The sequence below is a fragment of the Anguilla rostrata genome, chromosome 7, assembly GCF_018555375.3.
Source record: "Anguilla rostrata isolate EN2019 chromosome 7, ASM1855537v3, whole genome shotgun sequence".
NCBI lineage: Eukaryota > Metazoa > Chordata > Actinopteri > Anguilliformes > Anguillidae > Anguilla > Anguilla rostrata.
Window position 1 is genome coordinate 55,002,084 of NC_057939.1, and position 13,814 is coordinate 55,015,897.

Below are 13,814 nucleotides of genomic sequence, written 5' to 3' on the forward strand. Positions count from 1 at the left end.
ATTCTTAGTGAAATGGCCCACTATAAGTAGAATATACAGCATCATTTTCAGTAATGCAGGTTCTGTTACACTGTGGTGTAGTTCAGTGCCAGCAACAGCACGAAGCACAACATCATTTTAACCGGACCACTGTCGTGACCTGTAGCACAAACGCCTCCCAGAAGTCACTACATTGATTTAATTTAGCCAATGAAAAACAGATGCTACAGCCATCGGCCTTTTGTTTGTACATCAGCTGTACGTCCTCCCCCACAAGGAGGCAGGACGTTTAACTGAGAGGAGAGCTCTCATTCATACAGCTGCCTACACCAACGCAAACCTCAACTGCACCCCTTCTCCTGAACACATACACACCCACACATGGAATCTGGCCAAAACACACGCATACAAGCGCACACACGAGCACGCAGACACACAAACTCACATAAGCACACAGACAAGCCCACACACACACACACAAAATCACACAAGCACACACACAAAAAATCACAGATATAAACATGTGTGCACACACACACACAAACAAACACACACTCACACAAAATCACAGATATACACATGTACACGCACACGCACACTCACACACACTCACACACCCTTCCCCCAGAACTAGCTCTACGGGCTGGCTCCAGTGCTAAAAATAGCCAGAGAAGGGGGGGTGAGGGGGAAACAGAGGATGTGGCAGTATTTCAGGCAGGGAGGGGGGCTGGGGGAGCAGCATTTCAGGGAGGGAGGGGCAGGCGATCACAGCGCGCGAGACAGCGGTCGCCTTGGCGGAGTCTGTGCTCCCTCTACGCACTCGGCACACAGCTGCTCACGCCGGAACTCAGTCCCCCAGCCCCCCAGCCCAGCTCCACCCTCATCTGCAGCAGGGTCATAGGCTCAACTGAATGCAAAAATTTCAAAATAAGAGCTGCTACCACAGCCACTCTCATCAGTTACACAGATCAGATTTGACAGAAACGCAGCCAGAATTAAGGTATAAAAAGCCGATAACAAGACACGAATGCCTCCCTGAGATCAAGACAGCCATCAACGTATTGAAATGAGCGTAGCGCAAATTAGCACGTATAGCACGTGGCGAGAGGAAAAGCAAACGAATGTATGAACCGCATCTCCGATGCGCCGGCACTTCAGACGATATCACACAGAAAGGCGTCGTACTTACAGCGCGGCACAGTGAGGACCGATAATAGCTGGTGCTCGCTTCTCTTCAGAACTGAGACTCACACACATCTCCCACAGATTCTCACACACACACACACACCTCCTCACATGCGGTACACACCTCTCCCCGCTCCTGCTATCATGCGCTCCCACTGCCATGCGCAAACAGGGAGGGGGGGGGCTGAACGAGTCTGTTTCTGGGATGTGTGAGCGCTAACGCGATGCTAAAGGAAGGGAACAGCCTGGGATGCGAAAAGGCAGACGGGGGCCCAGAGGAGAGGAAAGACAAAAATAAAAAAGAAAGACAGAGCGAGTGAGTGAGTGAGAGAGGGCGGGACAGAGAGGGAGGAGGGCATCACTCATACTTGGTCTCTTTTGCAGATTATTCTCAGACCCCAGGGGGGGGGGGCAGCACAGAGGCGCCCAAACGCGTCCCCTCTGAAGCACCGTGGGATCGTCACGGCGATTGGTGGCCGCCCCAGAGACATGGCGACAGCCCAGCGGGGAGGGGGGGGGGGCACCTCCCTCACATACACACGCCTCAGCTCCCCTACACACGCGCACATGCGGTACAAACCCGCCACGGGTGGGCCGCGCCCTGCGCCCAGCCCCCCCTGAATAATGCACAGCGGAGAGCAAGAGGCATCAGGACACTGCAGATGAAATTACAGCCGGCCTCTCCCTCTCTCCTCTCTGTTCACTTCCTCTCTATCTCTCCATCTCCCTTCTCTCTCTCTGCTCAGTTCCTCTCCATCTCTCCTCTCTATCTGCTCAGTTGCTCTCCATCTCCCCTCTCAGTTCCTCTCCATCTCTCCTCTCTATCTGCTCAGTTGCTCTCAATCTCCCCTCTCAGTTCCTCTCCATCTCCCCTCTCACTTCCTCTCCATCTCCCCTCTCACTTCCTCTCCATCTCTCCTCTCAGTTCCTCTCCATCTCCCCTCTCAGTTCCTCTCCATCTCCCTCTCAGTTCCTCTCCATCCTCTCAGTTCCTCTCATCTCCTCCAGTCTATTGCTCATTCAATCTCCCCTCTCAGTTCCTCTCCATCTCCTCTCTCAGTTCCTCTCCATCTCCCCTCTCACTTCCTCTCCATCTCCTCTCTCTCTCTGATCAGTTCCTCTCCATCTCTCCACTCAGATTTCAGTGAAGAAATGCATTTACAGGCAATTAGCAGACACTCTTATCCAGAGCAACTTAAAAAAACCTTTTACATAGCATTCACATAGCATCCATTTATACAACTGGATATATACTGAAGTGATTCAGGTTAAGTACCTGCTTTGGGTTTCAAGACCAGCTTCTTACCTTGTACTACCCTGCTGCCACTGCCAAATAACTGATGCGTATAGAGAAGCCAATGTGAAAAGAGACAGCAGTAACAACATTCACGTTGATTTTTTTGACTCAGCACCGAAAACAGGATGTGCTTCTAACTATTTTTGGTTTCATTACGATCACAAGAAATTACCGAAACGAAAATGAAAAACACAGCTGACGCCCTGAAGACACCAGAACATGCGAGGCGTGTTTCTGGGGCACAGATAGGCTGTCGAAAGAGAGCCCACAGCATCCTGTGCCCCAAACGCTGGAGTGCTGCAGTGTCGTCCCGCTTCTGAAGCTCTGACAGACTGACCCAGTTGTGGCTGGGGAGCTATGAACAGGGGGGGGGGGGGGCATGGTTGGGGGTGGAGGCAGAGAACATGCTGTTCCTTTTAAAATTTCCAAAGCCCTGAGCCCTGATTAACAAGCTTGCCCATTTTGCTAAGTATCAGCCACTAACATTGGGGTTCAGTTTTGCTTAATCCCATTCCATGTGCTAGCAATAGGCTACGTCTGGGCACTCTTTACAGGAAGTACTATTAATCACAACAGGGAGACTGCCATTCAATAATCTTGATCAAAACAGACTGGAGATTTTTCTTCAATTAATTCCAATAGTTTTTCATTGTACCTATAATCATTTTGAGCAAAGTGTCCACATACAGGCCGACTAGATGCAATAATCTAGAACGGAAACCAATTGCTAATGGGTGGCCACACTGAAATAGAGAAGTATTCTCCATCTTCTCTCTTTAATCTTTATACCCGGATCTGGTTGGGTGTTTGGAGGCCCTCTCGAATTAATTCAGAGTTCAGGTGGAATGAAAAACCGCTTCTCTGGTAGGTTCACAGGACCAGCTTTGAGAAACACGGGCCTACTGTGACCTCATAAACAGGAACAGAGACTCGGACGGAACACAGGAGAGCCTCTGAGGTCCTGAAAGATCCCCTGGTGCTAAAAGTTGTGCTGCAAAGGTGCAACATAAAGGCACAGCCCTTCAATCTAGAAAATGAATTGGCTTATTTGATTAAGAAAACTTGATGACTTATTCACCAGATGAGGTGTAATATATTGAGGCCACTTGTCCGACCTACACGCTGTGCTTTCAGTGATCGCTTTGAATTAGCGACACATGCAGAGACTCTCTCTCAGAGCACGGCCTGATTTTCCACCACATTTGTCTTTATGGGGCTGGGGAAGTGCTTCCTGTGTACACCAGAGGCTTTATGGGCTCCTGGGAGACTGAAGACCTGACGTCTGTAATCATGGATTTAGAATCTTCGGGGGGGGGGGAGAAAACAGCAAATGATCCCCGCCAATATTTTTTTGCTGTGTTGGGATGATACAGTTAAAGCCCCCCACCCAATAAAAAAATCCAAAAGAAAATTAGCTGTTCCTTGCCCCCCCCCCCCCCGACCACCAAAGTTTAAATCCCCAGGGCCTCCCTCCCATATTTTTGTTCACAAAAAAGGGCTTTGGATCAAGTTTTCCATTCTTTCAATTTGGTCTGCAATCCCCCCAAAAAAAGTGGCACCAAAATGTAAACGTGTACTCATCTGACTCCACAGGCCGTGCAGTTCAGGCACAGGACTGCTGTTTGAAGGCGAAGGAGGAAATACGCAAGACAGACGAGAGGTCTGAGGTTTACACAGCGAGCTCAGCCAGCCAACCTGGCACAGCAGCTAATTATAAACCTACTATAAAATCTACCACATAAGGCAGCTAAATACGGCAAGACACTGACCACTTTTCTGAACTACAGAACAGAACAGATGGAACTATGTTCCGCAAAGGACATCTGTTAAATTTACACAACTCAAAAAACATCACAATATATTCAAGAAATGCCACACAGCCTCAAATGGGGAATTTAAAAGCAACAAAACATACCCCCAAAGAAAACTAAACTAAACAGGATTAGTTTTGAGACATAAATCTGCACAAAAATGCAACCCAACCTAATTCCATTACAGGCATTTAGCAGATGACTTGCACAACTTTTTTCACTAATGCAAATGCAGAATAAAGAACATTTTTCCAATGACCCTTGAACTCTTCTGTTAGTGTGGTCGACGTACAGAACAGGAAGTCGCGTATGGGCAGTGTGTGCACTTTCAGATGGGAGGGGGGGACTTACACAGGAATCCTGTCATAGGCATCTTCAAAACAGTCCTGCAAGACAAAGAGAAAGAAGATTAGGGAGGAGGTTGACATGAGATGGTGAGTGTGTGTGTGTGAATGGGTGAATGAGATGGTGAGTGTGTGTGTGTGTGTGTGTGAATGGGTGAATGAGATGGTGAGTGTGTGTGTGTGTGTGAATGAGATGGTGAGTGTGTGTGTGTGTGTGTGTGTGTGTGTGAATGGGTGAATGAAATGGTGAGTGTGAGATGCGTGTGAATGGGTGAATGAGATGGTGAGTGTGTGTGTGTGTGTGTGTGTGGAATGAGATGGAGAGTGTGTGTGTGTTGTGTGAATGGGTGAATGAGATGGTGAGTGGTGTGTGTGTGTGTGAATGGGTGAATGAAGTAGTGGAGATGCGTGTGATGGGTGAATGAGATGGTGAGTGTGTGTGTGTGTGTGTGTGTGAATGAGATGGAGAGTGTGTGTGTGTGTGTGTGTGAATGGGTGAATGAGATGGTGAGTGTGTGTGTGTGTGTGTGTGAATGGGTGAATGAGATGGTGAGTGTGTGTGTGTGTGAATGGGTGAATGAGATAGTGAGTGTGTGTGTGTAAATGGGTGAATGAGAGGCGTTCACTGTAAAGCGCTTTGTGCAGTTGTTGCTGGAAAATGTACTATATCAATGCAGATAAGTCAGGCAGACAGACAGGATGGACTGAAAGGGAATACACATCGGTAAAAGGGCTTAACAGTACAGTAGATGATTATCAAAATAATTATTTAAATTATTTTAAAAGGACAACATGATAACTAATACATTTGATCAATTTAGCAGCTCATATTATTTCACAGGAGTGATGTCAGTAACTAATCCAAACACTGCTAGCCCTAATGCGCTGGCACTAACACTGGCTGTGTCTCTGCCCTGCGCCTCAGGCTGCTGAGTGTAAAATAACCCAGGCAGACCCATATCAGATAAGGACTCAGATAACGGACTGTGGGGCTGTGCAGCGGTGCGTGTCAGCAGCACAGCCCATTAAACTGGGGGGGGGGGGGGGGGTTGTCAGAAGCACAGCCTATTAAACGGGGGTGGGTGCACGAAGCACAGCCATTAAACTGGGGGGTGTCAGAAGCACAGCCTCAAATGCCCCCCGTCCTCATACAGAGTACAGCCGTCTGCCTGTTGGCGCTGAACACACAGACGCAGGCACTAATGAGAAGAAGATTCTTCATTTGTCCCTCTTCCAAGAGGGGCCACTTTGGACAAATCATGACTGTCATTTTGTGCGCAGTTTATTTACAGCGCCGTGTTCAGAAATTGCGCAACGACGCAACCCAGATTTTACACGACGCTCCAGAAGATGTTTGTCTTTTTTAAATAATCATAGAAATTATTGCATAGTAGTGTGTGCATGATTTTAAAACATAAATTACTGCTAAATCATAAAAGTAATAATACTGTACAACAAATATGCATATGGAATTGTCATGGAAAATAATGCACATATTTAATATAAAAGCACAGACAATTCAATTGATGTGTCACCTGAAAAAGACCATCATAAAGTTCAAGAGCAGCATAACTGAATGGGGAGTGAACAGTAATTATAGGCCCTATGCAGATTTATACAACACAGTGGTCTGTCGTGTTAGACCCTAAACAGGACATCTAGATTTATACAACACCGTAGTCTGTAGAGTACACGCTCTAAACGAACCCTAAGAGCTGCTCTTCACATCAGAATCAATGCTGCCGCAGCCGCGGTATCGATGTTTGCGAGAGCGCTGTTTAAAATGTCAGGCTTTACCGCCCGGCGAATCAGAGGCAACAGCGCTGTCAATAATGAGCAGAACAACTGCGTGGCTTCAAAAAAAAAAACCCCAGTCGCTAATACAGCTCTAATATAGCACAGAGCTCGCTTTAATGGGATTACACCAGCAATTCGGGCTAAGTGTTCAGACGCAGACAGCTCTGAGCATGTCGCTGTTTTCATACAGCTGGGAGGTCCTAGAGGCCCAAACGATTCATTAAAACAAACATTCAGAAACGGTCAAAAAGTTACAAAATGCTTAAACTTCTTTTCCCCCCTCTAATGATCAGTTCGTTAGTTTCATCGAGTGAATTTGTTCCTTGTTTTACAGAGACAAATGAAAGAGTGGTATAACACATGACCCTCTTTTCACCCTTAGACTATATTGCGTGGTGTTGAAGTGTGGAGGTAAGCATCCTGTGGACACTAGCTCCTGTCCCAACACGTTGCTGGCTCAGGCTAAAACCTGCCGTGAAACCTGCAGATTGAGTGGATTACTGAAGCTTTTGGGGAAAGTGAACCAAGGACACTCTGGTGACACTCAGCCAACACCTGGTTTCACACCAAACACCTCGCTTACCACAACACAGAACACATTCTAGAAAATAAAATGCCCTGAAAATGGGCTTTATCTGCCGTACGTATAGCCTAGCCTAAGATGAACAGGCCCCACTGTCAAACAGAGAAGATCTCTATTTCCACCAGAGAGGTGCTACCCTCCCACCTGCCGTGAGGGTGCCACCTCCCCCCAACCTCAACCCCCAGAATGGAAAATGAAGCCTGGAGACAGGGGGGAGTAAAGGCCAGCTTCCAGCTGCTGTGCTCTGGATCCTGCGACAGCACAGCAGCAGGCAGGCGGGCCTGAGAGACAGACAGACAGCTCCGGGCTCTCTCCCCTGCCCCAGCTCCCCAGTAACACACAAAGGCAGCTGCCATTTACCGTAACTGTGCATTCATCCACTCTTTCACGCTCTCATTCCCGCCACCCTACAGAGGAGCTCTCCAGTGAGAGCCTATCGGAAGTCCTAAACGTCATAAAGCATTGAGCGGCCATGCACAGTATTTATGTAATGTAGTCTGTCATAATACTTCCATAATACTGTCCACAGAAATTCTGAAACGTTCAGAAAAGCTTATTAAAAATGAAACGAACATGAACGTGAAATAATAAGTATACTGAGTCTCAGGTAAAATGTAATCCAAAAGTTTGAGTAATGTTTTGCACTTGACTTTGACCACACACAATCAAGAGTAAACAGCACAAAAGATAAAAGTCTATAAAACAAAAATACTCATTTTTACAAATGCACCGAACCTCTTCTACCCGCCGCGGCCATGTCCTACAGCTGCAGAGCATACAAACCCACACAGAAAGGCCCAGGTTTCCATTCAAACCCAGGGGCTTCTTGCTGTGAGGCGACAGTGCTACCCACTGCACCACCGTGCCACCATCCACAAAGCCGAAAGGCCCCAATGAAACCCTGCAGCTGTAAACAGCTGTTAGCAGCCTGACCCATGGAGAGAGGCCACTCGAGGTGCAGCAGTGCCCTTCCAAAAAAAACTTCCATTTCAGGGCGTTTGACTGCAGCAATGGGACACGGCCCCTGGAGCCAAAACACCCCTCCCCCCCCACAAAACATAGGGTTATATCAGACCCTCTCAACGTTTCTGCCTGAGGACAGGGATTCTCCAATGAAAAGCACACCAAAGAACATTTAACCTAACCAACTGCCATGTTATTACCGAGAGAAAACAAAAACTCATGCTGTGACCAAAAAGGCCTGGGTAGCTATGATGTTATCAGTGATGAGAGTTAAGCCATGTTTGGAAAGGAATCTCACACTCTCCAAGCATTTCTCTTCAGGCACTTTTTTGTGTGACAAACCCATGTAGTGGTGCTGTTAAACCTGTCTGGGAAGATTTAGAGTAGAACTAAAATAACACTATGACAATGCGTGCTAGCTATTAAAGCTTTGGGCCTGTAGCTAAGAGGTGGGGACAATGTCATCATACCCCAAAGCCTGGTACTAAATGGTAAATCGACTGCATTTATATAGCACTTTTATCCAAAGCGCTTTACAATTGATGCCTCTCACTCACCAGAGCAGTTTAGGGTTAGGTGTCTTGCTCAGGGACACTTCGACACGCCCAGGGTGGGGATCGAACCGGCAACCCTCCGACTGCCAGACAACCATTAGTTACGTACTGAGCTATGTCGCCCCAATACGAAACCTGAATGGTCTCATCAAATACCAAGCTGTATTACTGAATAAGAGCCTATGAAATAATATATCCACCAATCAAATAAATAGAACAAGCCTTTCCACATTTTATGGTGTGGGCTGTTTTGTTTTTGTTTTTTTTAAAGAAAGAAAAACCTAAAGTCTGTGAGTCTCCCAAGACAGATGGTATTTGCCTTAAGGTATCAGAGGGGAACTTCTCAGTTTGAATGTCAAGTACGAACACTCTTTTCAAGAATGTGTCATACTGAAAAAAGGACACCAGAAGTGTGAAATGTAGAAATTAGTGGGCTGCTCATTCAGCACTCTGTAATCTAATCTGCCTTTTCTGCTTTCCTTCCGGAAGGGACATCCAGTTAACAGCAGTAAGGGCTGGAACGTGCCAAACCTCCAAAAAACATCCATGTTGCATTCTGGGATTAATCACAAGTAGTTGTGCACACAGTAGATGCAAAACAGCTGATGTTTTCAGGATGAAAGGTTAGGTCAGGTATCAAACCATGGATATTCCACCAAATAAGGCCTTGTGTGCACCGTGGTTTAAGACACTGACTGTGGAAAGTGCTTTTCCTTTCTGCGATAAAGCAAATACAGGGTACAGGAGAAACTGCAAAGGGCTCACATGGATTTTGAAAAAACCTGCTACTTGCTGCTTCCGGTGACAGTAGCGCTTTGTGTATTAGAGACATAGATTCCAAGCAATTGAACTGCATACAGCAGCATTATGTTAAGTGGATTAGCCAGTTAGCCATGCTACCGCCAATGAGGGCTCACAGACATGCCATTAAAGCAAGCCTGAGATGTGGTCTCTGTGAGCAACAGAGGGCTTTTTCGTACATCTCCACTTCCTCAAAGCTTCGATAAAAACAGAAGTATGACCACCCTGTTTCAAAGTAATATTTAAACACTGACAAAAACACAGACACACACACACACACAGACAGACACACACTTTTGCTTTAATTATCTTTATGTATTTCCCCACATTCTCCAGGTTACACACAATGAAAAATACTTTGTAAAATAGTACTCCAGAACCGACAAAAAAGAGCTGCCCGGTCACAGTGAAATCAAAAGCAACAAGGGGATAGGAAGTAGGTGAAATCAAAGCAGCAAGGTGATAGGAAGTAGGTGAAATCAAATAACAAGGGGACAGGAAGAAGGTAATGGGCATTACCACAATTTCACTCTTTTCCTGCATATTGACCCGGAATAAAATCAGTTTAGGCTCTGGAATCTTGACGGGTCATATACGGTCTCGCGTCTAACTAACACACCCAAGTTTCCTCAACGTAAGACACTTCACGAAAAACTGCACGTGTAACTTAAAAATGAATGCTTCTATCCAAAACTGCAGCATTCTACACGTTTCACAATTTTGAAGCACTACATCACTCTTTTTCTTACCAATAGCAATGCTTTTAAACGTGTTACTCTGTTGAGAAGTGCCACGTTCCATGCTCACTGACTACAGAGGCAGAGACTACAATAAAGTCCACGGCATTTAGTCCACTAATGTGAGAAGTAACACTCATAGAAACTCGGTTGTTCTGATCTGTCCAGACAAATGATCAGTAAACTTTACCTGTAGACAAAGAAACCGAGTTATTCCCACGCAACTTGCGGAGTAGGTTACTGAATAACCCTCGCTAAGCCGGGGAGAAGAAGGGGTTTGCAAGAAAAGAGCACGGACAGGGTGACATCCATGCATGTGCCATAACACATCGTGAAACAATGGTTTCGTCCTCATTCGCACCTATGCACATCCTTTCAAACGACTGCCTCCATTCAGCGGATCAATTTAGATGGCATTACTCAATAGGCAACAAGGTCATCGCGAATTGAAAGGCGACAGACGCATGTCGGTGAAGTGAATGAACCACACATCGTTAGAATGAACCATATAGGCCTAATAATAAATAAAAACGAGGGATAACCCGTCTGGTTATTAAAAACTCTTCCGTCCTTTCTAAAAGGACGACAAAAATAATAACAGCGTTAAAACACAACAGAAAGTCGTGAAATCAGCTGTCAATCAATGCAATCAAATTGATACGCTATCAGAACAATCCACACCGTTACCAAAACATCGCTACACCTGAGAGTGCTTTGGTGTATATCTGATGGATGCAATCAACGAAAAGGTATGGGAAAATCTAACGCTGAATGTCATGCAAGCTCACAGCCACATACAGAACTCAATGCTATTGTCTCACTCTTGACAGCATTGGTGAGCAATTTTAATTTTGCTATCAACCAGCTAAAGCAATGCAGTTTGCCTAAGACTAATGGACGGATTCTTATTCTAAATAGTTACAAATGTAGCCTATATACCCTACTTTTAGAGTAGGGTCAACGTTTAACACGAAGACTACCCATGAACTTCCGGAATACTGTAGTAAGCTACGTAGTGTCTCCAAAAACCGGGGACAAGGAGGTTAACGTGGTGAAAAATGTAGCTATCGTTGCCTATTTTAAGAGTATTCAAAATTGACAGATGTGACCGCTCGTAACGTCACGTGCCCTACAATGTACAATATTGCTGTCAAGAACGATCGAAAGATTACGCGTTTCTCAAATGTGTGCATAAACAGATTGTATCACCAAGCAGGCATCATATTTCAGTTTTCTCCCTTTTTAACTTAACGTACCTCCACATCGACGTCGGTATTTCCAGCCCCGTTCCCCACGCGAGCCATGCCGTTTCCCTGAGATATAAACGTGCGAAATAATAAAATATGATTTTGAAGAATAGTTACGTATTTATATATACTGTGGGTTGCATCGAAAATTCTCCAGGACCAGCGGTGAATGGGTTCTTGTCTGCGTTGTGGTTGGTTCAGATTTCCTTGAATCGTGCGCCTGCTTTCCGCCGGATTCAGACTCCACTACGCTCCCCGTGCACGCTTCCTCATAATATATTCTTAAAGGACACCTATGTCCCGATGTTTGTCATCACGGGGCACACCTACAAAAGTCCACCTAAGTTTAATAAAAATTATAATGACAGCGAACTATTACCAAACGCGCAGAAAAGTAACATGCAAATGTATATTTAGCATGCACTTGGATTTTTGCTCCTTTTACCAAAATTGAAAGGCCCACTCTGAAGGTTGTATTTAATTTGGTCCCGTGCTGACCGGTAAACTGACTGATCGTAGGATGCTTTCGTCAGCATCGGCTCTGGAAACGCAAAGAGTTAATCTATTGACACGTATTTCAGCTTTAGGACAAAACCATATGATATATATATATCAAACTGCAGACAATGACAAAAAACTTACTCTATCAGTTCACAGTCAATACGTACAAATAGTCCACCGTGACTTTCGAAAACATCTACAATTTATTCCCAGTGTGGACGTCAGATCAATGATTTTGCAGTGTGTTTTTTTCGCTCCATCGTGTTGCGAATGATTTGTAGGTTAGTCGATTGACTTAGAACAGTAATTGCAATTAGACTCCAAAGAAAATACGTCGTTTATCTTAAATGCCATGGGCCTACAGTTTCAACGTTGGTTCACATCAAGTGACCGGTTTTCAAACAGATCATTTGACATAAGGCATTATGAGAATGTACAATAGTACAATTTATAGCAGATAGAAGAATTGATGGTAAAATTGTGCTCAGTGATTGAAGTTTCCAAAATCATAGGACACATATTAGGTGTGAGTACTTCTGCTACCCAATTATTAAAATGTACCCAAATGTATATTTACTTGTCAAATGTTTTCATGTGTCAAAACACATACAGGTGTGTATGTATCCAGGTGTATATGTATCCAGAGGTGTATGTATCCAGGTGGTTCACAACCCCCAGCCTGGGAACTACTGCCCTTTGGTGAGGAATTTACTTAAGTATGGGCTTACATGCAGCTGTTTCAGGACTAATGTTAAAGCAAATAAACAAATAAAACAAAACAATATAATCTTTTATCCACAGTCTTACATCTCGTAGATTGTAGTAACAGTTGGCAAAACATATCAATTGCATAATCATTCAGTGGAGTACAGCTCACTGAATTAAACATATGTTCAGCATATTCCTACCCAGACCTGTTTTTGGTGTACTTTTTAGGATTCAGTACCCACCTTTTAAAGGATTTGTGTGTTTTTAAAAAAAAACCCCAAAAAAAACCTTTCCGCATTTACCACTTATTTTCCACAAGATGGAAGAACAAGATGGATGAGAACTTCTTTTTTTTCTTTTCTCGAGACACACCCTCCTCAGAGACCGAGAACTGAACAGGTTCGGTGCACCTTAGATGAGCGGTACAGATCACTACACGCCTCCGTGCTCCATCGAATGGACGTCAGTGCAGGCAGCTACACTCCAGCTCAGGCTGAGACACGCCGGTGTGGTCCAGTGTCTGTCGGTACCATCCAGAACCCTCCCATGTGGCTCTGTGGTCCAGCTCAACAGAAGAGCACCAGGCACATTCGCACATACACAGGAGTGGCAGTACTGCTGTGCGGAACATGCCAGCGCAGTTCATTATTAACCTGTATTTAGCAGTGCAGGCTGAAATGCACTGGAGGCTTTATAGTTTGGGTCGTAATTACCAAGCAGCGGAGTGTCTCACACAATAGGACTGAGTCATACAAGTGTGAGACCACTGAGTCTTATCAGCCTGTCAGGATGAATTCCCTGTAAAGCCTGTGTGTTTAACCACAAGAGCAGATTGCATAACATATATTGTGCTGTTTTATATAATGGTCATATATTTCCAACATTGTCATAAGACTATAGGCCTACAGTGATAATGTGCAGGCTCATAACATGCAAAAAGGCCTTTGTCATAGATTTATGATAAAGACTGAATTTTTTAAATGTCTTCTCTTTTGTAACTGAAACCAAATCTGTGTGCAATACTGTCTTTCTTTGAGGTATTTACACATGTAGTTTTACGTCCTTGGGTTAGCTTTGTTTCAAAATGAAAAATTTTAAAAATAATAGCTCCATCTGATGGTTTAGATACCACAATGCCAGCACATCAGTAAATACATAATTGTGAGGGAAATACTAAATACAAGTGTGTTTGAGAGAAATTTTAATTTATGAGCCTAGGTAGTGCGATGATAAATAAATAAATAAATAAAATTAGATTTTAAAAAGCCCATTTCTATGATGGAACTTCAGGCAAAACCAGTATGCAA

At 44.8% G+C, this 13,814-nt stretch overlaps 1 protein-coding gene across 4 annotated transcripts in view; it reads right to left on the bottom strand.

Moving 5' to 3' along the window:
* LOC135260101 (tetratricopeptide repeat protein 39B) overlaps window positions 1–11,563 on the bottom strand; it is a 24,967-nt gene extending 13,404 nt beyond the window's left edge. Inside the window, exons 1-2 of one of the 4 annotated variants that reach the window (XM_064345278.1) lie at window positions 11,308–11,563; window positions 4,624–4,658 (exon numbers count right to left, since the gene is read on the bottom strand). In XM_064345278.1, the coding sequence (XP_064201348.1) occupies window positions 4,624–4,658; window positions 11,308–11,355 (83 nt within the window). In that variant the 5' untranslated portion in view covers window positions 11,356–11,563. Of the gene's footprint in view, window positions 1–1,168; window positions 1,404–2,470; window positions 2,765–4,623; window positions 4,659–10,241; window positions 10,563–11,307 lie in introns of those variants that run through there. The other 3 variants (XM_064345276.1, XM_064345280.1, XM_064345277.1) reach the window with 3 other exon arrangements.
* Between the last annotated feature and the right edge of the window lie 2,251 nt (window positions 11,564–13,814).